Source organism: Nylanderia fulva, unplaced genomic scaffold (assembly GCF_048542155.1).
Source record: "Nylanderia fulva isolate GAGA-0341 unplaced genomic scaffold, ASM4854215v1 Scaffold58, whole genome shotgun sequence".
Classification (NCBI taxonomy): Eukaryota; Metazoa; Arthropoda; class Insecta; order Hymenoptera; family Formicidae; genus Nylanderia; species Nylanderia fulva.
In genome coordinates this window covers 78,793-104,204 of record NW_028190676.1, presented here as the reverse complement: position 1 = coordinate 104,204, position 25,412 = coordinate 78,793, and the positions used below count along the sequence as shown (strand labels likewise).

General features: G+C 27.8%; 1 protein-coding gene across 1 annotated transcript; it reads right to left on the bottom strand.

Annotated features, from left to right (window-relative positions):
• Positions 1-1,916: 1,916 nt before the first annotated feature.
• On the bottom strand, positions 1,917-19,260 carry LOC114946013 (prolyl 3-hydroxylase 1). The gene is made up of 11 exons (XM_029322397.2): positions 18,972-19,260; positions 15,496-15,760; positions 12,902-13,226; positions 10,928-11,053; positions 9,297-9,433; positions 7,690-7,848; positions 6,716-6,964; positions 5,950-6,045; positions 5,448-5,598; positions 3,420-3,837; positions 1,917-2,925 (listed from the first exon to the last, which is right to left on the bottom strand). The coding sequence occupies exons 1-11, from the start codon at positions 19,205-19,207 to the stop codon at positions 2,841-2,843; spliced, it is 2,247 nt and encodes a 748-aa protein (XP_029178230.2). The 5' UTR covers positions 19,208-19,260; the 3' UTR covers positions 1,917-2,840.
• Positions 19,261-25,412: the final 6,152 nt, after the last annotated feature.

Below are 25,412 nucleotides of genomic sequence, written 5' to 3'. Positions count from 1 at the left end.
AACTTTTGAAATGCTCAAGAAAGTTTTCGGGGACGATTGCCTTTCCAAATCGCAGTCAAACAGATGGCACAAGATGTTTAGAGAAGGTCGGAAGGAGGTCGCCGACGAGGCCCGCGCAGGACGCCCGTCAACATCGCGAACGGACGACAATGTGACTCGTGTGCGCCAATTATTGAATTCAGACCGTCGAATGAATGTTCGCTTAATGTCGGAATTATTGAACTTGCCGAAAACGATTGTTCACGAGATTGTATCGGAAGACTTGGCCATGCGGAAGATTTGCGCAAAACTTGTGCCCAGAGTGTTGACCGATGCGCAAAAGCAACACCGAGTGGAAGTTTGTGAAGAACTCAAGCAACTCTGTGCAGATAATCCCAATTTCTTTTTTTTATTTCCTCGGCTGAAAAGGGAGCTCAAAGGACAACAGCTCGAGTCGGTTGACAACGTACAAGCTACTTCGACGGCCTCCCTGAACAGCATCCCAGTCAAGGAGTTCCAGAAATCTTATGACGCATGGAAATCGCGTTGGCAAAAATGTATTGACGCAGAAGGGTCATACTTCGAACAATTTTAAGTTGTTTTACCTATGCGATCAATAAATTCTTTTTTAAAAAAATGCGACGCATTACTTTCCGGACAAACCCTGTAATACCCTTCATCAACTCTTTCTTCTTGTACATAACCTCTCTTTTTTGCTCCCAGTTTTTTATCTCCGCTATCACTAAACTTCTCTCCTCGTTCTGCCTTATTTTTCTTGTCTTATTTACCATTGCCTTTACTTTTAAGTTGACCTCTAAAAATTCTATCACTTCCTGCTTTAAATTCTCCTTTTCCCATTTTACACCTTTTATAACAATATTATTCCTTCTATCCTCTCTCTCCTTTTTTTTCATTAATCCATTCCATCGCTGCTATTCTTCTCTCCATTGATTCCTTCTCTTTTCTCCATTCTTCACTTTCTTTCTTTCTTTCTTCCTCCCTTTCTCTTCTCCTCTCCGATATTTGTTCTTTCATTCTTTCCATCTCTTCTCTCATTTCTTCTATCTCCCTTATTATTTTCTCTAAACTTTTTGTCCATATATCTTCTCCCGTGACATATTTTTCCATCGTCCTTTCATCTCCCTTTTCTTGCTCCTGCCCGCTGTCGTCGCTGTCTGCTTTCCCGCCGGTGGCGTCATCTCCCGCAAAAAAATGAGGCTCATTACTTTTGGGACAAACCCTGTGTATATATATATATATATATATATATATATATATATATGTATATTGCTAAATTATTAGACAATGCAATATTGAATATATATATTGCGCGTATATATAAATCACATAAAACTCTTATAAGGAGAGATATATGTATAGAATTCGACGATGCATATACATACATATATGTGTTGCGTGAAAACAAGCGCGGTTATGTAAACTTGTTGACATATATGTTAAATATGTCAATTTTCCCTATAATAAAGATTTAGGATATTTTCTATAAATTATATTGTGTTGCAATTGCAATAATTATACATATATAAAAATGCCTATATTTTGATTACTCTTTTTACGTTTAAATTATATATTAATTAAATAATTTAAAAAATTAACTATATAATAATTTAAAAATTAAAAAATTATAATGAGTTCATGATCTTCATTAATAATTTTTCTTAAATAATAATAAATAATAATTTAATAATTTTACTTAATATTTTTCTGTACGAGATAAATTAATGAGATAAATTAATTGGTGTAACATTGTTGTAATTAAAAAAAAATTACAATTTGTGATGGGTAATTGTATATTTTAAAAAATATGTTTTTATTACATTTTTTAGAGATAGGAATAAGTACTTAAGTTACAAACTTAATTACAAATTATATTTTTTTACTATATTTATTACAAAATATCATTAAAACATTTAACAAATATTTTAAATCTTTAGTTATGGTCCAGTCATTAAAATATATATTAATTTTGTACATTATATATATACATTATATATTTTTATATATTAAATATTTTATATATTAAATATTTTCCTTCATAGAAATTTATCACTAGTAAGTCCAAATAATCACTTATTTCGAATACTTAAATTACTGTATATCAGTTGTTTCATACTTACCGAATTATTTGTATTCTTATATTATTATTACTTGTCTTATATGTTAATATTGTGATAAACAGCTTACGAAACGAACAATATCTTGTTATTATCTTGAGAGTATGTGTTATTATAAAGACTTAGTATTATATTTATGCTCCATTTATAATGCACAAATTGTTATCGGGTTAAATTAATTTAGGACACGAGGATGTGATCGACTTATTTCGGTAAAATTCGTGACCTGCGGGACTATCGGTGGAGACTACTTACAATTAGTATAATGTCGCGTATTTGGCGAAAGACGAGCATTATTAATCCTATCACTGCCTCAAGTTATTTCTCTCTGAGCAATATAATAAAGAATCGAACAAGTCAAAGCAGCATTCTAAATTATTTCGAAACTCATCGTAGTCGTCACCGTCAAATAAAGAGAAACTAGAGATTTGTGTCTCGACTTGCGTCGACCGAGGAATATACTCGGAAATTACACGCAAGATGTGATTATTCACAAACATCAGTAATAATTTAAGTACTCGAAATAAGTGATTATTTGAACTTGCTAGTGATAAATTTCCATAAGAGTTATATATATTCTTTTATATGTATATATTTTCTGTAAATCAAATAAGTTAATATACTCGTGTTAATTTGTACATTTTTTCCTCCCAAAACTTGATCAACTATTTCATTTTAAATAAAAATATTTCACAGAATAGATCTTACGTAATATATCTATTAAGGTTATTCTTTTTTGTTGCTTCGTTCTCTTAATATGTGCCTCAACGTTTCATCTTCTTTAAAACACTGGATCAGCATGTCTTCATATCTGTTATATAAAGTTATATGTTATTATAGTTGTACGTATATCTCGATATTATAAAATCTATTATTTTTATAAGAAATAAACCAAGATATTTTATATAAGAAATAAACCATACGTATAATCACAGACAAAAGTTACAAAACAATTTTGGAACCATTAAAAATAGCAAGTGTTTGTCATTTTGATGTCGAATGACGTCATTAGACGTCAAAATGACATAATTCTTCGAGTCTATTTAAAAGTATATATTTTTTCGAAGTCATAGAATTCGACACTATTCCAAATATAGCCAGCTGATGTCGTTAGACGTCAAAATGACGTCAGTTTGCTATGTGGGTAATCCTATCCCTTAATAGCACAATATATCCGAAAGATATTTAGAAGATATTCAGAGGATATCCAGAGGACATTTGAACATTCCCAGGATGTTCTCTGAACGTCTTCGGGATATGTGTGCTGTTAAGGTCGTTAGTGTTCTATATTGTATTTTTTTTTACCTGGAAGGTATTCGGGTATCTTCATGTTGCGCAGTACCCAAAATACGAACTCTCGTCAGCATGATATCCGCCACTATCCTTTCGTATTCCAGATATTTTTTATCCAGAGTAAACCACAACGCCACAGCGCACCTTCTACGGTTGCGTACACCCTGAACACCGTGAAGATTCTCACTACCGGCGGAAAACGCCACCATACGTCCGCATCGAGGTCGAACGACGCCCTGGACGTGACGACTCTTCCAGTCGTCGACGAAAAAGAATTCGCCGCCGTCGAAATCGTCGTTGAGATATAAAATCGCTGAATAATCTCGCCACGTGTACGCAGGTTCCTCTCGTAGGCAGGAACTGCCACCTTTTATCACACAATTATCAGCGTGAATTTCATGACTCAGATCCGTCCGATCTGCTGGCGAATCTGAAAGAAAATGACACATGATAAAATAAACATTCTGATGATTAAATACATATATAGTTGTTCCAGACCTTCATCTATTTGTATATATATTTAATCCTTTTGTCGATGCACAATGGTTCACATACTGTTTTATCAATATATAAGTATATGCGTATCAACTAAGTGTTTTTGACACATCCTATAGATAGCAAATTGACGTCATTAAACGTTAAAATAACATTATCGACGTCAAAATGACGTCATTTTGACGTTTAACGACGTCAGTTTGCTGCTTGGGCAATTGCACTTATGAAAAAATACATTTAATTTTGATAGTTAATACTAAAATTTGGATATTAACCATCATTAGTGGGTTAATCTGAGTATTAATATTGAAATTTGAATGTAAGTTGAATGTATTATTTGTCATCAAAATTGAGTATTAACACTTAAATGACGTCATTTTGACGTTTAATGACGTCAATTTGCTACTTGGGCGATTGCACTTATGAGAAAATACATTCAATTTTGATAGTTAACATTAAAATTTGGATGTTGCCATCATTAAAGAATTAATCTGAGTGTTAATACTGAAATTTTTGAGCGTAAGTTGAATGTTTGTTATCAAAGTTGAGTGTTAACACTAAATTTAGTGTACATTTAACGTTAATTATTTAATGTAAGTTATTGTGTTTTTAAATCTCAAATAAATTTAGGTAGAGATTAACACCTTTAATGATGAGTAGATTGAAGGTTCACTTTCATAGTTGGGCAAATTGAGAACGTCCAAACATTATTTATTTTTATTAAACTCTTATGCTTTTTACAATTTCTTCGTCGTATTTTTAAAACTGCTCGTTTTTAGCTTAGGAGGATCCTAGCGAACTCTGGTTTGCAGCATATGGAAGTTTTTGAGTGACAATAGTTTCTATTAAAATTTGGGCTCAATCAGTATGTATTAGTATTAAATGTTGAAATGTGGAATGACATATTAATACTACATATAAGGTGATTGGCTTCGCGGAATATTTTCCGTATTACTTGTTTTGTTGTTATTTTCACTTGAGAGTTCTCATTGAAAATGATTACTGTCATTTTTAAGATTAACCATCAATTGAACATAAAGATTAATTATCAATTAATCATCATTTGAAGATTATAATTTTCATTGACGATCCGAAATTACATTTAGCATTAAGGATTTTTTGGTGGTTTTTTTACGATATCTAAAGTTGAATTTATTTTTCCCTATAAGGATACTTTATATTTTGTTTTGGACGGAAGAAAGGTCCGACATATTTTTAATTAACATTTCCTCAATTAACATCAACAAAGTTATTATTTTTGGATAGGTTCACATTAATAAAAGGGTTAAATTGCTCAATTAAAATATAATAGAATAACCGAATATATCTATTTATTTATCTTGGCAATTGCGTTTTGTTAATAAAAAAATTAAATAATTAAATAAAATAGAGTTCAAAAGATTGATGAAATACGATCTGATCAAGCATTTAATTTTTATGATATCAAAATTTTAATGTTATGTGTCATACCAATAATTCTTACGATGAGAGCATGTCAGCGAAAAGTGACGTCAGAAGTACGAGAATGCGTCAGGTGAGAATTACCGATTAAAGCCGTTCGGCAGACCAAATGGGTGTAGGTGAAATACAGTGTTGAGTCAAGGTTGAAATACCTTTCCACGTGATTGCGGACCGCTTCCGTGCGTTGCAAGAATAGCTCCAGTAGTTCCGGCTTTGTCAGGTTGAAGTACATCATCTAAAATTTTAAAAAAATTTCTTTTTTATTTTTTTTTAGCTTTTTAAATTTTAGTATAGAATTATTAAATAATCCAAAAGTAGCAAATTGACATCATTAAACGTCAAAATAACATTTAATGACGTTAGTTTGCTATTTGGGTAATTTTTCGATATATATAGGGTGTCTTTGAAATTATTTATTTTCAAATAAACTTACTATAACTTTCACAATAACTTGCACCTACTCATTTTTTATTATAAGTATATATTTTTTTTATTTTAAAGAATATGTCTTAGAATAAATTCGTCTAAAAGTATTTCAGAGACAACCTGTATTATAGAATATTCTTGATATAAATATAATTTTTACCAACGCTATCCTGCCAATAGTTACACCTTCGAAACGCTCGTAAGGCGAATGTGGACTCTTGTTTTCTTCATAGCCATCACCCTCCACCATAGCAATCTAGAATATTTCTGAATTATTTATACGTAATATACGTACTCGTATAAATATTTTTTATTTGTTTAGTTTTCTTAAATTCTTTGGCATAGAATTAATTGATAAATAATATAAATGTATTAAGGAGAGAGAAATAGAGATTCAAGTAGCAAATTGACATTATTGAAAGTAAAAATGACTTTGATATCTAATGACGTCATTAGACGTCAGAATGACGTCGCTTGAAGAGATACATTTTTAAATATTATTTATATTTATTTTTATAGTTTTTTATATTGCAAATACAAATTTAATATATTTAAAATCGAAAATTTAATATTTAAATATTCTCTGTCACACACACACACACACACACACACACACACACACACACACACACACACACACACACACACATACACACACACACGCACGCACGCACGCACGCACGCACACACATCACAGTTATGTCATTTCTAAAATTATAAAATTAATAATAAATATCTTCATAATATATATATATATATATATATATATATATATATATATATATATATATATATATTATAAAGATATTCATTATTAATTTTATAATTTTAGAAATGACATAACTGTGATATATAATATTTTATATAATTCGAATCGACAGCGGGGCATTAAGTGAGAAATATCTTAAAATAAAAATTTCATTTACCCGAGTCAGTTGCATAAGGAGATCGCATTCAGTGGAATTGAGAAGACCGTCTGCTGCATAGCGATTTTTCCCACCGAGTTTCTTTTCCCCTGCTATTATTTCTGCATCGTCAGTGATTTCTGACCGCTCTCTGATACGACTTATTTGCGCGTCCGTTTCCTTCTCGTCCCGAAATATCGATAGATTACCAACAAGCGTCCTCGTGGATGGTGAGTGACCCGGAGGTGGATGTAAAATCAAGGAAGAATACTAGAAAAATGAAAGGTAACAAGTATATAATCCAAGTAGCAAGGATACATTTTTTTGACGTTTAATAACGTCAATTTTATGTTTAATGACGTTAGTTTGCTATTTGAAAAAGAATAAGATGTTATTTATGCCTTTTAGAGGATAGAAATAGGATTTATTTTTTCATTTTTTTTTAAATTATTTTTTATCTTGAGAACTTCAAGCCTGACACGCCTATATTTCTATATCATTACGAGCGAAGAAGTAAATAGGGTTGCATTTAAGCAGGCGATGACGTGGGGACTGATAGGAAATGCATCGTATGCAATATTATTATAATATATGTACACATATTATGTGTTCGTATAATATTTTTTTGATTTTAATTTTATTAATATATATTGACAGTTTGTATATATATTTAAAATAAAAATTCAGATTATTTTCTTAGCATTTTATTGTGTACAAATTATTGTTTGAATACAAATATATGGTACATGGAAAGTTAAAGTTTTCTGGTATTAAAACTAGTCGATCGGCTAATCAGAATTGACCGATATTGACTGATGATCTAAGCACGATATCCAATGGTCAGATTTATGTGCGCGTTATCCTTCAAACAGAAAGGCAACATGGCAACAAAGGGTCTCTTATCGCGTATCAATTCGTATGTGATCTCAAAACATTATTATAAGTACTTTGTGAGAAAAATTTTCTTTGGAATTCTTTTATGTCTCGTTGTTTACCTTTCCAAGTTCCTCTTCGTTTTTTCGTTCAATCTTCTTTTTTGCGTGAATCTTCTTAGTGAATGCTTTGAATCTGGCATCGATCACCGCAAATTCTTCAGATATATAATTCAACAACATCAGTTCGTATTCTTGCCGCTTTACGTAAGAAAGCGCCTCCTAAAAAAATTCTCTAAATAAAATATTATTTAATTATTTATTCTTATTTAACGCTTTTCCATCATTCAAAGAAAGATGCTGATATTCATTTTTCACTCGATTAAAGTTTTAAAAGAATCATTTAAAGATTAGGTATACTCTTAATTTATTTTATTGGAATCTATATTTTTATTGGGAAAAATTATTTATTAACCGCAACATTTGATTTAAGACTATTTATTTATTTAATCAATACTTTCGGAGATATTAAAGAAATATGAAAAACATTTTTATCTTCTAATGGTTATTTAAAATAAATTAAGTATTTTTTAAATAATTTTTGAAACATTAATCAAATAAAAACGTAAAAAGAGATATTAGTGTTCCTAAAATTTTGCAACTTTTCTCTAAAATATTTTTTGTAAATAAATAATTTTGTAAAAAAGTCATTTAGTTTATTAAAACGGAACATTTTGTATATAAATATTTTGTATAACTAAGACGCTGATATATAAAATATAAATGTCGTGAATTAAAATAACCTTGTTGTCTTCATTTGTTAAAGAGAATATTTATAAGCTCTATTAAACAATTGCTTGAATTATCTTTCGGGGTAAAATTATAATTGTACTATAATCTTTACATTTGAGCAATTATTCAAATATTTCAATTGTCAATTCCGAAATTCTTCTCTCTATTATTAGTATATATAATATAAAAGATAAGTAAAAAATTAATTAAAATAAATTAAAATAGTTTAATTATATGTATAATTTCAATTTTAATACTTATTTAAATATAAATATATATAATAAAGAAGAACATACATAAACAGGCCAACTTAAAAACGAGCAAATTATTTAGGTGTAAAAAATAATTTATTTATTGACATAAAATAAAATAAATAAAACGTATACGTTTCGACTGTTACGACAGTCTTCCTCGGTACATAATTTCGTAAAGAATAATAATGTTCGAAATCTATAATAGTTGGAAAGACATGAAATTAATTCGACTAAAACGCAGTCACATGTAGTGGTAACCAGATCATAGTCTTTGCGTTGTTTGATTGTACATAAGAATGCGTTTTAGTCGAATTAATTTCATGTCTTTCCAACTATTATAGATTTCGAACATTATTATTTTTTACGAAATTATGTACCGAGGAAGACTGTCGTAACAGTCAAAACGTATACGTTTTATTTATTTTATTTTATGTCAATAAATAAATTATTTTTTACACCTAAATAATTTGCTCGTTTTTAAGTTGGCCTGTTTATGTATGTTCTTCTTTATTTTAATTTTATACGAGCCGTAAAAAGTTTCATTTACTAATTTTTTATTTTTTATTTTTTATTAATTTATAAATATATATTTTTTTATTAATATATTTTTCTATATTAATACATTAAATCTTATACTATTCTTATTATAAAAAATTTTTAATAATTCTCTATTTTTTTACATACCTCTCTTGGCGCAAAGTATTCTTCCCTCACTTTCGGTTGATTGTTATAATAATCTTTATTATGAAGCATTGTTTCGTCAGCGGGTATAAATAATAAGTAACTTGCAACTGCTGCACAGGCTGCTTTCAAATTACCCACTATACATAAAATAAATAAAAATTATTATTTATACTTTGTACACTCTTAATTTTCTTAATTCTCAAGTTTACATTTTAATTGCAACATTTATTTATTTCTTTTTTAAATGTGTGTGTGTGTGTGTGTGTGTGTGTAAATATATTTTTTTAAACTATATAGTTAAAATCTAACACTAAGTAAATTTTTAATAAATTTTATACCAAGTAAAATATTTATTGAAAATTAATATAATAATATAATATAATAGAGAAAAAAGACAATTTCGGAAAAGACAATTAATATTTGAATAATTGCTAAAATACAGAGATCAGTACAGTTAATCTTACGAAAGATTATTGAAGAAATTGTTTGATGGAGCTTTTAAAATATTCTCTTTAATGAATCATGACAGCAAGGTCATTTTAATTCACGGTTGTGATGTCGTGAATTAATTTACATTTTATGTCAGCGTTTTAGTTGTACAAAATTTGTATATACAGGATGTTCCATTTTAGTTGTATATCTCGTAAATTTTCTTACAAAAAGAATATTTTAATGAAAAGTATAGGTAGAATTTTAAGAATACTGATATTTTTAAAAAATTTTCAAGATTATTTACAAAATATTTTTAATAAGTTATCTTAACGTTTAAAAGATAATATTTTTTGTAAATTTTCTTTAATATCTTTGAAAATATTGATTAAATAAATAAATTAATTTCAAATCAAATGTTACTTCGATTAACAAATAGTTTTTTCCAACAAAAAAAGAAATTCCAATAAAATAAATTAAATAATCTTTAAATGTTTTTTAAAATGTTACTTGAGTAAAAAACGAATATGAAATTGTACAAGATATATTTTACATATTATTATTTCATTGTTAATAAGAATATAAAAAATGTTTCTGAAAAAAGTTGCTTGCTTGGAAGAATAAATATTATATTATACTTAATTAGTCAAAATTTTTTCTAATTTAATTTTTTTTCGAGATATTAACAAAACTGACGTTTAACAAAAATAATATAAAATATGTTCAAATCATGCAGATAAAATATTCAATATATGTATAGTATATATCTAGGGAGAAATAATAGATAAATCGATATCGATTCGACGTCGATTCGACCGATCATTTCTCATTAGGTATATGTGTGTGTTATATGTGTGTATGGATATTTCCGTCAACAGATCTTGCAATTCATTATATAGTTTCTCAGGGACATAAACATTACATATTTTATAAATAAGTATTGCATTACGTAATGATAAATATCTCATTAATTGCATAAATATTAATAGCACTTAATTTTATAATAATATGATCTGTATATTTTTCTACTAATTAATACTACTAATTATAATAATGTTCTTCTACTAATTAATACTACTATTTATAATAATATTCTTCTACTAATTAATACTACTATTTATAATAATGTTCTTCTATTAATCCGAGAAAGATATTTTGTTTTCAATTATTTAGTTTAATAAATTAATTTAAAAACTACTTACATTTATAATAAGCGAACTGCAAGTAATTATAATGGCTTCTGAGCAGGTCAGCTTGAAATTTGCCATTCACATTGTTCAGGGCAAGTGAGCATCCACGTTTACACTTTAGACAAAATGCAAAATGATCTAAAAATGATTAATAAGTAACAAAGAATGGAAAATATTTTTGGCAATTAATAATAGTATTTATAAAAAAATATATATTAAATTATACACATGTAGACAATCACATTGATCTATTACATAATAACATTTAAATTAATATATAAAATTTGTGAGAACGTTGTTCGATGTTTTATATATACATATATCTATATATATAAGCACCGTCCGTCTGTCTGTCTGTCTGTATCCGAACTACTTCCGCATTTGTGGACCGATTGTTTCGAAATTGGTACCAAAATGTTGTAAATTTTTCGGGGGTAGCTGCTGTGGGTTTTTTTTTTAATTTTTTAATTTTTATTTTTTTTCCTCAGAGGAGGGTATGTTTTTGCAAAAAAAAATTTTTTTTGCAATATTTCTGAACACATGGTATCAAAATGTTGCAAAATTTTTGGAGATAGCGACGATGCGGTTTTTTTAAGTGTTACACTTCCACCCACGCATTTACCCACATGCATGCGCATTTATGGACCAATTTTCACGAAATTAGTACCAAAATGTTGCAAATTTTTCTGAGGAAACTGCTGTGTGGGTTTTTTAAGTTTACGCCACCACCCACGCACCCACCCGCGCAATCGCATACTTATGAACCGATTTTTTTTAAATCGGTACCAAATTGTTGCAAATTTTTTGGAGATGGAGACGATGCGGTTTTTTCAAGTGTTACACCTCCACCCACGCACCCACCCACGCGCATGCGCATTTGTGGACCAATTTTCACGAAATTGGTACAAAAATGTTGCAAATTTTTCTGAGAAAGCTGCTGTGTGGGTTTTTTAGGTTTACGCCCCCACCCACGCATCCACCCACGCAATCGCATATTTATGAACGGATTTTTGTAAAAATTGGTACCAAAATGTTGCAAATTTTTTGGAGATGGCGACGATGTGGTTTTTTCAAGTGTTACACCTCCACCCACGCATTCACCCACACACATGCGCATTTATGGACCAATTTTCACAAAATTGGTACAAAAATGTTGCAAATTTTTCTGAGAAAGCTGCTGTGTGGTTCTTTTAAGTTTTATCCCACCCATGCATCCACCCACGCATTCAAACATTTATTCACAGACTTTTTCGAAATTTGTACTCAAATTTTGTCCGGGATGGCTACTATATGATTTTAACAAATTTTTATCACTTTATTTATCCACCCATGCACTCACCCACGTATCCACGCACCCATGTGCATACGCATTTATTGACTTGGTCACACCAAGAAGTAATTTTTAAAAAATGTGTGTACGTGTTTGTGATTAAAGTAAAAAATGTTTTACAAAAAATGTAATATACAGGGAAATTTTGTAAATTGAAGAATTATGACATTGTATGAGAGCTAATAATAGCGGGTTAGCGGTGGGTACATTAGAAATAAAAAAAATTGAGTAAAATGTAAAAAAGGATATAATAATTAAGTAATAAAAAAAATATTTAAAGTATATATTAACTAAAATAATGTTTTATATTTAAAAAATATGAAATTGTGTGGAAATTAAAATAAACAAGAAAATAAAAATAAAAATATATAATAAATATTTAAATATATGCAAAACGCGGTGTAAAATAAAATATCTGGGAGAAAGAAATAGATAACATAGTAGTCATCCAAAAAAAATTTAAACATTTATTTTGATATAAATTTCGTGAAAGTCGGACAACAAATGTGGAAGTAGTTCGCGGTAATACAAAAAAAGAATTAATTTTTTGTGTTAAAACGGATTTAATATAGGCTATATGAGGACCGCGCGAAGCGCGGTCCGAAAAGCTAGTGATTATATATGGACTTTTTTCCCGGGTATTCAATTAACTTTACTTGCTATCGAAGAGGTGAATTCAGGATACCATCCTTGATCGAAGGGTCCTTCGCAATAGTTTCTGCAGTTCTCCTCGAATTCCATGTAAGATTCTAGGGAACTCTCAAACTCGGCGACAGCCTCCACGTAATTCTCATTTTCGTACGCTTTAACCCCTCGAATATATATTTGCACAAACGGCGCCTCCTCTAAATTCACAACTTTTTCCGCGATCACGTTAGGTAGATTCAGATAGTATCTAAGATTCTCCGTTGCCATCTCGTGATCAGGGTGTAGGGTGAGGAAGGTAAAGACTGCATTTGCTGCATCCTGATGTCTCCCTTTCTATAAAAATTTATTCGTAACGATGATTTGTTAGAAGTTAGAAGTGTTCGAATTTACTCGAAAATACTCTGTCTTTCTTTTCTAAATAATTATAGAGAGTTTGAAATCATACAAACAAATTTCAACCTACTTATAAAATACTTAATCATATCGCTAATTATCGTATTTTTTGCTAACAAAATAAACGGCGTCATATTAGTTGCTTGATTATATTTCCAATTATCTCAAGGTCTTTTGATAAGAAAATATATATATGTATATATAATATAACTCTACTAGAAGATATAACTTTATTAGATTGCTAGACCGGAAATATACATGAAATGTTTCGAAAGCTTATAATTTGGCAGGATTGGGTAAGTTAATAATTTTTTTAAACTAAGTTAAGTTAAAGTTAAGTATTATAAAATTAATTTAGTTAAATAAGTTAAATCTGCATGAACAAAAAATTGACTGAGAGAGTTAAAGTTAAGATTAAATTAACTGAAGTTAAATCAAAAGTTAATTTTTAAAAACATTATTTATATTAAATTAGATTTTTGTTTATTAATTCTTTTAAATTTTATAATAATAAATAACAAAGAAATTTTGATTTTTATAAAAAAACATTTTTTTGCAATTACAATTGATGACAACTTTTATAAGTTTATAATAAGTATATATATATATATATATATATATATATATTATCTATAAATCTGAACATTATTCTAAATAATTAAATAAAGATAACACTTTTTTTCATTTAAGATATAGATATAAATAATATATATTTTTATTATCTATATAAAGATAAAATGACGCCAAAACTTCATCTAGATGATCATCTATATAATTTTATTTATATATAACAGCAAACAGGCAAACACTGTTTACGAGAAATGAACGCGTAGTATATTTTATGTTATGCCGAAATTACGTAATCCTCCAGATTAGAATTCGGGGGAGTATATTTTCGTGACGCTTGCGAAACCTTCCATAGGCGCAAGTACACGAATCTAGGCAACGCAATTTCTTACCGTGGAAGTAACAAAGTAACAAATTATAAATCAAAACAAAGTTGAGATATTAATATAATGTATAAGTGAATCATCGTTCATTGGTATCGTTAATTGAATGATAAAACAAGCAACAACATATATTTTACAATATATTATAACTGCGTTAAATATTATTTTACACAGCACAAAACTCAACAAAAATGTTGCAGAAACGTTTCAAAGTTTCAAAAAAGTTTCAAGTAACACTGAAACGTCATCACAACATCTAAGAAACATAACATAGAAAAAGTAACATTTGAAACATTTATGCAATCTTTCATAAACATATTTGTGACAAAATAGCGGACATTTTCACGTATTTAAGACGTATATGAAATATTTTCGAATAAATTTTGCGAAGGTCTCTGAAATGTTTTGTGCTGTGTAAGATAAATACAAAAAATATACACAAATTATAGTAGTATTAATTATAAATAAAGCATGATTCTGTAAATAAATTAGAAGAAAGTATGCTAAATGGTACCCCTTTAAGGTAAATATTAAAATTACAATAAAACTATCAAAAAAAATGACAAAATTTTTTTGAAATTTATTTGAAATGTCTTTTTTGTCAACAATATACGCTAAACATTAACACAAATTTATCATTGTTTTGTATTATAATATTAAAAATGAAAAAGAAGTAGTATTTGGTACGATTTACAATACTGGTTTGCTAGATATTGTATCCATGAATTTTTGAAATCGTACTTTTAACAAAAAAAGATTGTAAAAAAATAAAGTTTTATTTTTTATATAAAAGTTCTCTTAAGTCTGCAACAAAAGCTATCTATATAAGAATGTCTTATTCATAATAATGAATTATTTTCAAAAATTTAACAAAAATATTTTTTAATTCCCAAATTATTAATCCTTTTTGTAAAAATACTTTTTGTATCAAAAATATAAATAAGTATTATATATCAATATAATTATAAAATTTGATAATATTTTATTCAGTTGTCCATTTAAATACAAAAAAACTAATATTTCTATAATTAAAAAAATAAATTTAGTAAACATATACCAGTACGATATAGAAAAAAGTTAGCAGTTTGTTTTACCGAATTTCTAAAAATTTGTCAAAAAAATTTCTAAATAAAAGAATAATCTTCAAACATTTTGTTGATTTTTTAACGCTTCCGCATATACAAGATTAAATGAGATGAAAAATACTTTAATAATGAGTTTTAATTGCTCTTTTGTCAAAATGGCGCTTTTATTCGTACCTGAAAATAACAGATATGAAGGTACTCATAGATGGTAAAATTGACAAACTTCATTTCCTTAGCGCGTGGGAGTCGTTTAAGCGCCCCCGCACCTGTGATCTCACGGTAATCCTGATTGCATTTCATTAAACAGAGTGTCTCTTTTACTTTTCGCTCGTAAAAGTGCAGATCTTCGATATCTTCCGCAAAGATCGGCGAAGAACCTGTCGCCTCGGCTCTACATTTTCGACGGCAAATCGTTACCGTACGTTTGTACATTTTATATCTGTAAAACATATTTACAAAAACGTGGACTTGTAGATTAAGGATATATAAACACTGTATTGAGTTTAAAATTATATATTGAGTTGGACGGATCAAAACTCCAAATTTTAGAGTTTTATTCCAAAATGGCCATGAGAATAATAAGTAGATATACATATTCTTAATCTATATCATGAAATTTTATTAAAAATTATTGCAATATTTGAAACCCCCACTAGGAAAACATTTATAAAATTATATGACGAAATCTGAATAAAATTTGGAATGCTGCAATTATGTAATATTCTATATGTTTGAAACAATACATGTAAAAATTTAGATCTTTGAGCAAATATATATATATATATATATATATATATATATATATATATGTATATGTATATCCAATAGAAAAATGACCCAAATATTACACAATAATTACATCGCAAAAGGAAGAAATTTCACAATGTTTGTATTAAATGCTTCGCCATAACGTAGCGATTTTGTCAGAATAAAATTTGATATTTGCTCACAAATTGAATCATTTATTATGCACAATTATTAGGTGTTATATGTATTATAATGATTGTTATATATTTCATGTTATAACATTTAAAAATTATAACTTTAAATAATTGTATATTTTTTAATATACTTATAGATATTTTATATTTACTTTATTTAATAATTAATCAATTGAAGTTGTTAAATAAACATTTATAAGATATGTATATATATATTATATATATTTATTTATTTTATTTTATAAAATATTTTAAAAATACAAAACTCAATAATACATTTATTATATATATATATATATATATATATATATATATATATATATAAATTGCACACAATTTATTGCTAAATAGTGTTTCAGCAAAACGATAACGTTATGGAGAAGTATCTTGGAAATATTTGTAAAATTAAATTTGGAAAAAATTACCTAATAAATAATATATGTATTATTGAGTTTTGTATTTTTAAAATATTTTATAAAATAAAATAAATAAATATATATAATATATATATACATATCTTATAATATAAATGTTTATTTAACAACTTCAATTGATTAATTATTAAATAAAGTAAATATAAAATATCTATAAGTATATTAAAAAATATACAATTATTTAAAGTTATAATTTTTAAATGTTATAACATGAAATATATAACAATCATTATAATACATATAACACCTAATAATTGTGCATAATAAATGATTCAATTTGTGAGCAAATATCAAATTTTATTCTGACAAAATCGCTACGTTATAGCGAAGCATTTAATACAAACATTGTGAAATTTCTTCCTTTCGCGATGTAATTATTGTGTAATATTTGGGCCATTTTTCTATTGGAAGTCAGAAAATCGGGCCAAAAAATTTGTAAAATGTCTATTTTGTATTTTCCATTTAAAAAACATGTTTTCAAAAACTATTTTATATTTACATTTAAATAGTTTTTATTGCCGATTTTATAAATTGTTGATTTTAAATGTATTTTTCTTGCAAATTAAAAATTAATCGAGATATCAGTAATATGTGTAACAATCAAAACGTTATTAAAGAAATCATTAAATAAATGTCAGTAAACAATAATAAATATTTTTTGTAATTCCACATGTAAATATATATATTTACGTCATGTTTTGTTTTTGTTTCTATTAAAAATATATAAAGTTTATAAAAATTTAAGAGAAATTTAAGAGAAATAAAAACTTAAATATAAATAATAATTATAAAAAAAGTAAATAATAAAAAATAAGAATATAAATTTAACGTATAAGACGGGCAACAAGAGCCAAATCGCGGATGACAATGCGTTATCCTAACGAAACTAAATAATTTTTCGTTAGAATTAAATACCGGTGCACAAGGCACCAAATTTTTACTTGGACACGGCCAAGATTTTAAATATGAAATAATCTCATATTTTGAGATTTAATTTCAATACCCCTTTAACCCCCCTACGGAAAATAAATAAATGAATGCAAGAGAAAAATATAGATCCGAAAATCGCTGAATCGGGAATCGAACCCGAGACCTTTCGCTTGCCGGGCGACTGCTCTTCCAGCTGAGCTATTCAGATCCTTTTGATTCTATACTTTTCTCTGTTATATATATTAATGTTGGTAAACAAACGCATTTTTTAAGCCAGCGTGTATCAAATATAAGAGTTTTAACAAGGCTCTGTAATATAAATATAAATTTAACGTATAAGACGGGCAACAAGAGCCAAATCGCGGATGACAATGCGTTATCCTAACGAAACTAAATAATTTTTCGTTAGAATTAAATACCGGTGCACAAGGCACCAAATTTTTACTTGGACACGGCCAAGATTTTAAATATGAAATAAGAATTTAATAATAAATATATTACTTATATATAATATATATATATGTGTGTGTGTATATATATAGGGTGTCCCGGAACACCCTTAACAACGTTCGTGTGGTGATAGAGCGCATTGAGACAAACGAAAAAGTCTTTACCATTTTGCGATATCTTTAATAAAATTTTCTCTCTTATTCGCTTGACTTTATCTCTCTTACTCGCTTTTATTCGCTTGACTTTAACATTAAATATTTCGGTTATTATTAAAGATATCGCAAAATGGTATAAGACTTTTTCGTTCGTATCAATGCGCTCTATCATCACACGAACGTTGTTAAGGATGTTCCGGGACATCCTGTATATGTAAATATTTGAAAGTTGTTTTTATTAAAAAAAATTATTTCAAAAATTCTTATTTTTCATTCCTTTTATAGATATTTTAAGTGAATATATATATAGATATCCTAAATGGATATCTATAAAAAACTAGTCTAATATTTTGCATTTTGCGTTGTCAAATGAAAAACTTCCAACTTTTTGCATTTTTTAATTTTAAATGGGTTTGAACACCCATTTATTTGCACATCCTTGTATATATATAATATATACATATCTTATAAATGTTTATTTAACAACTTCAATTGATTAATTATTAAATAAAATAAATATAAAATTTGAGAATTTATATACAATATAGGCAAAACAAAAAATTACAAAAATTCTTTAATTTTTAGGTAGATTACTTTCTTTAAAAATAAATAATAAAATTTATTTATTATTTAAAATAATAATAAAAAAAAATTAATTACAGAGATTCGATACTTTAAGATTTTTTTTAAGAATATTACATACAAACAATAAAATGAAATAATATATAATAATGACATACGTATGCAGAGCATCGTTAAACCTTGTGATGCAACCGTCCCAGTCTTCCTCGAGATAGGCCTGGACCGCGTTCTCGTAGATCTCTCCGAGCGTGATGGTATCGTCACGCATATATTGTGTTTCGCGCGAAGCCGAAACATGGCCGTCGATTTCATTGATGTCGAGCTCATCATCATCGGCGCGACACATGCGCACCGACGAGCAGAGGATTACGAGAAGCGAAACGACCGGCCACATTCTCTCGCGATTCCTCTCGATCGACTGTCGCAAGCCGCCGAGAAAACTTCGCCTTAGGTTTGGAGTTTGGAGCTGGAGCGTGGGTCGTAGTTGTGTATATCCATGTACAGGGTGCTTCATTTTAATCTATCATCCTAACTTTGCAAGGAGCGTAAAGAAAAATGTTTCAGACATAAGTTCTTGGTTCATCTGATGGTGACCTTGATCTTGAGGTCATTTGGAAATTTGAAGGTCATTTGGAGATCACTATAAAGACTTGTATTTTAATTTAAAATTTTTATATTAACCTTCAAATGACCTTCAAATTTGGCTTCAAGATCAAGATCAAGGTCATCATCAAATAACCCCCTTTAAACCCTACAAGGATTTTGTCTGAACCATTTTTCTCTACGACCGGCTCCCTGCCGGTCGTAATTACGAGAGGTGATAGATTAAAATGGGTTACCCTGTATATACGCACATAAGCGTATGTTATAAATACAGGCTGATTCACAAAGATACGGAGAGTGTATCATAATTTCGTACTCAGGTTTTGCGACGTATATATGTTGAGTAAAATGAATAAAAAATAAAAAAAAATAGAAAGGATACAATATTGAATAAAATAAATAAAGATAATATTTCTGTTTAATGTAGTATTTTCTGTGAATAAATAAACAGAATTACAGGGTGTCGTATTTTAATGTCCCATCCCAAATAACTTTTATTTTTGATTGTACAACAAAATGTTTCAGATAAAAGTTGTTTGATTTAAAAAAGGACAGAAGATGACATTATTTACTTTTATCTGAAGAGCACTTTTCAAAGTCATTTGAAGGTCATTTATGTTTTTTTTAATGGAACTACTATAACTTTTTTATATAAATTGATTCCTCGTAATTTTCGGCATAAAAAGTTATAAGGGTAAGATGGTAAAAAAATGAATAGTTTACGAGATATTTTATATTTAAGTTTGACACTAAAGATCCATACATTATGAAATATTTCGTAAACTATTCATTTTTTAGTCATTTTATCCTTGTCACTTTTTATACCGAAAATTATGAGGAATCGATTTATATAAAAAATATAGTGGTTCTATTAAAAAAAACATAAATGACTTTCAAATGATCTTGAAAACCGCATTTGAAAAACAATTAGTAGTCCCATATTTTCTTCTTTTAAATTAAACAACTTTTATCTAAAACATTTTGTTGTACAATTAAAAATAAAAAAATTTTGGAGAGTGGTCAATTAAAATTGAACACCCTGTACATGATGTGTGTGTGTGTGTTATAAATTGCATATTATTTTATACAAGAGCACCTACAGTAAAAATGTAATTTACACATAATGTACTTTTTTCATTTTTATTCTATTTGCTTGCAATTTAGTGATATAAATAAAATAAAATAAAATATTTTATACGTAAAAGAAAATATTTTTTAAAAATCTTCACTTGCAATTTATGCGTAAAATACATTATTGTTTAGATCATTATAATTGCTTTATTCACTTTTCACAATTCTAATTTATATTTAATTTATAAAAATCTTTATCAATGTATCTCATCAAGAAAAAAAACAAATTTTATATATTTAATTATCTTTTTCATCAAGTTAATATTTTTATTACAAGATCAAAAAGATATTCTGAAAAATTATTTCAGAACTTTTATAATATAAAACGGGATATATTATATACTGAAAAGTTTAAAATATATTTTGATGAAAATCGAATATTATGTTAATCGCTGCGATTAAAACTCTAATTAAGATACCTATATCATACTATATCGCAAATGTGAATGCCTTCATTTTTCCTCAATCAGAATGTTCAACGATTTCCGATTATTTCTAATGTTTTGCTTCATTAAGCAGAAAGAATATAAACAGCTTTTAATAAGGTTGAATGATTCAAGATATTACACAATAAAATGATAAAACTACATTAAAATCGAGCCAATACGATCATTTTTCTTTAATGAATAATATGATTTTCTTCAATAATAGAGTGTTTGAAGAAGATAATTAAAATAATTAAAAATAATTTATAAAGTTATAATTTATTACAAAACATATATTTTATATTTATAATTTATAATGCATATCAATTTCTAAAAGAAAATGAATGAAAAAATGAATTGTAAGTTGTTATGAAACATTGGCAAAAATACTTCATTTTATTTTCTTGTTAAAATTTATATTTTTTAAAATAATATAATTTTCTAATTTTTTAAAATAACATATTTTTTAAAAATAATATACAAAGATAAAAATCGCATACTTTTACTATTCAATTTTTCAAGTATTTTCCTGCTGAATATTTTAAGTTGCAAATTTTAAGACACCTCATATATGTAAGATGAAGTACTTAGAATATCACTTTGATTTATGTCAATATTACTTCTGTAAAGAAAATGATGAGTTAAATTAAAGTATAATTTTAAGAGTGACATAAAACGGATAAAATAAAATTTTTTTAGATGACGGAGATTTGAAATTGATCTTTGATTTTTTAAATGGAAACACGTTCATTTTTTACAATAAGATTGTAGCATATAGTACATATTTTTTTGCAATTATTGTAGATTTTTATTACAGCAATCAAGCTTTAATATAAAAAATGTTGCAAGAATAAATAATATTATGACTTTCTTTTATACCAACAATAAGTTATAGCTTTATACAGAAATAAGTGTTCAATGTGAGCACTCTATCATTTATATATTACGACATTGTAATTGATACAATAATCTTATATCATGTCACATCCAGTTATTATTTGAGCAATAACGTGGACTAAATAAGAACAAATAATGTATATTAAATAAAAATAGAAATGTGGACTAAATAACTAGATAATGTAATGCAAATACATTTTTAAAAAATATATGTATATTGAATATAATTAAAGAAAAAAAAGATAAATTAGTAATTGTTTACATTTCACATTTTCGATTTTAGTGCTTATTATATTATTATATTAAATATTCAGGATTAGATAAGTTAATAATTTTTTAAAACTAAGTTAAGTTAAAGTTAGTTGCTTGTAAAATTAATTTAGTTAAGATAAAAGTTACACAAACAAAAATTAACTCATTGTAAGTAATAAAATAGTGAAAAAAGTTTACGATGTATATCATTTCTTTTATTAAACATTTATTAAATACCTTAATAGCAATTTTTTATTTCATTTTTATCATGACATAATGTTCTAAGAGAATATGTTTGGTCAGAATCACATAATTTATTTGTCTACTGCTGTACGTAGGGCAATAATGGTTATAGAACTACAATGCACATATAGGTTTAAACTTCATATGTTTATCGTAATAGGCGAATATTTTTTCATTGGCGTGTCGGTGCCACGCAAGTATTACTCCAATCTTATTCATGTATACTATCTGTTCTATGTCCTACAATCATTCCTACTGCATATTTTACGTCCTTTACTCTTGTATCTGTGCACTGATTTGGTTGTGTGAAGTTGGCCCCCCCCCCCCACTATTGAGAATCCAAAAATAACCATGATAATTCGTTTGGTGGTCGTTTGATGGTGTAGTACATTCCGGATGATTGGTAGTCAAAGCTGTAATTAATAAAACTCGACTTTCCAGACTGCGTGTAGCATTCTAACTGTAAGCATTCGTTTGGTAATCGCGTACTGACGTTTGGTAGTCTATTTTTAATAACTGATAATTAAAATTATAATTAATAATACGAAAAAGAGACGCGCGTGAAGTTAGCTCCCCTTTTATAAAACGCGCATCTATTTTTTCGTATTATTAATTATAATTTTAATTACCAATCATTAAAAATGGATTACCAAACGTCATACGCAATCACCAAACGAATGTTGATGGTTATAATGCTATATGCAATCTGGAAAGCCGAATTTCAAAAAAAGAGGAACTATCTTTGCGCGCGCGTAAATCTCTTTTTAGTATTATTAATTATAATTTGAATTACCATCCTTGTAGAAATTTATCACTAGTAACGCTAATTAATCACTTATTTCAAATACTTAAAATACTGATATACAGTAATTTAAGTACTCGAAATAAGTGATTAAGTACTCGAAATAAGTGTCCACAAGAATTACCATCCTTGTAGAAATTTATCACTAGTAACGCTAATTAATCACTTATTTCAAGTACTTAAAACTGATATACAGTAATTTAAGTACTCGAAATAAGTGATTAAGTACTCGAAATAAGTGATAAATTGGCGTTACTAGTGAAAAAAAATTTCTATAAGGGCAATCATTAAAAATGGAGTACTAAATTTCAGTACGCGACCACCAAACGGATGCTTACAGTTAGAATGCTACATGCAATCTGGAAAGTCGAGTTTTATAAAAGGGGACTAACTTTACGCGCTATTTCGGTTTTTAAAATTATTAATTACAGCTTTGACTCTCAATCGGAAATCTGGAATGTACTACCAAACACCATCAAAAGATCAACAAACGAATTATCATGGTTATTTTTGGATTCTCAATAGAAGAGGGGGGGGGGGCAACTTCACACAGCCCTCCCCAGTGAGAAATGATGGTTGAATCGACGTCAATTCGTTGTCGAATCGATGTCAAATTCGTCGAATCGAATGTCGAATCGATGACGATTTGACCAATCATTTCTCACTGGGTCTGATTTATTAAAGCGAAGCTTAAGGGGATGCCGGAGCGTTGGCCGAACTCCGACGGGTTAGCACCACACATATCTAAACATATGCACGTATACACATATACACATGATAGGTTAGCACCACACATATCTAAACATATGCACGTATACAACACATATGCATGAAAATTTTCTGCACCGTTTTCTTATTTATTAGGCTTTTAAACTTATATCTAAAAATATACTAATACTTCTTCATTCAATTTCTAGTCGGAACCTATCTTATTTTGTACGTACAAACAGCAGAACTTTTATATTAAACAATTATTTTTTTTGACCTGACGACAAAGTCGATAAAGAAATTTTAGTTTTTAAATTTTTTCTTGTTTTTAACATAAAATCAGTAGGTTCCCACTTTGTTTCTGTACGTGTTTTAATTGTGGAAAAGCATTTATTATTTTATTAAACCAATAAAAAGATTTTGGTGCAGAAAAATCTATAATCATCTGATCGATAAAACAGACATCCGGCATCCTCTTAAATTGGAAAATGTAAAATTAGGTTTTTACAATAATTTTTTATACATCTCCATTTTTCCTAAATAACTGTAATATTAATAAGTTACATTAATATTAATAAGTTACTGATTGAATTACACAGATAATTATATAATTGTACATGTGATTACAATAAAACCTTATAGAGATTGTTTTATTATTATTTTACTTTATATAATATGCGGTATGTGTATAGTATATACTAAAATATCCTATATTTTATCATATGGCAATAATAATTCAAATCCATCTCAAAAAGGACATTACGTAAACCATTAATAGATTTACATATATCCCTTATAAGTGAAACTACCCCTGAAAAATGATTAAACATGAGCAAAAAGTAAATGTGAACAAAACACTGATTATAACTAGTAATAAATTAGAAATTATGTAATTTTATTTACCACGCACGCACGCACCTTCAAATATCTTCCATTCATCATTAAGGATTATTTTAGGTTTTTAAGCTGTGAGAATTCGGGAAAATTCATTGCATTTTCATCAGGGATGCCGGAGGTATGTTTTTACCGACCGAATGCGAATATTTAGTTCTTTTTAAATAACTTTTTATTGACTATACTGATCAATAAATCCTTTTCCACGATTAAAGTACTTATAAAAACGGATCGCGTTGGCTATGATTGTATATATAAATCATATAAAAATAAAAAAATTACAGTTTTGTTATCGACTTCTTTGTGTCAGTTCGTAACAATACTTATTTAATAAAAAAAGTTCTGCAGTTTGTCTGTGCATAAAATATAGTATACGCGGTAAGGATAATAATCTCTAAAAACTCACCTTTAAAAAAAGGTAAAAAAAGGCGACCAGTTAAGGGCACGCCATTAACAAAAATTATCCATTGCAAACCCATGTAGAATCCTATCCTATTGCAAACCCATGTAGAATCCTATGAAAAATTAATCATTGCAAACCCATGTAGAATCCTAGGCAAAATTAACCATTGCAAACCCATGTAGAATCGTACCCATTGCAAACCTATGTAGAATTCTATGAAAAATTAACCATTGCAAACTCA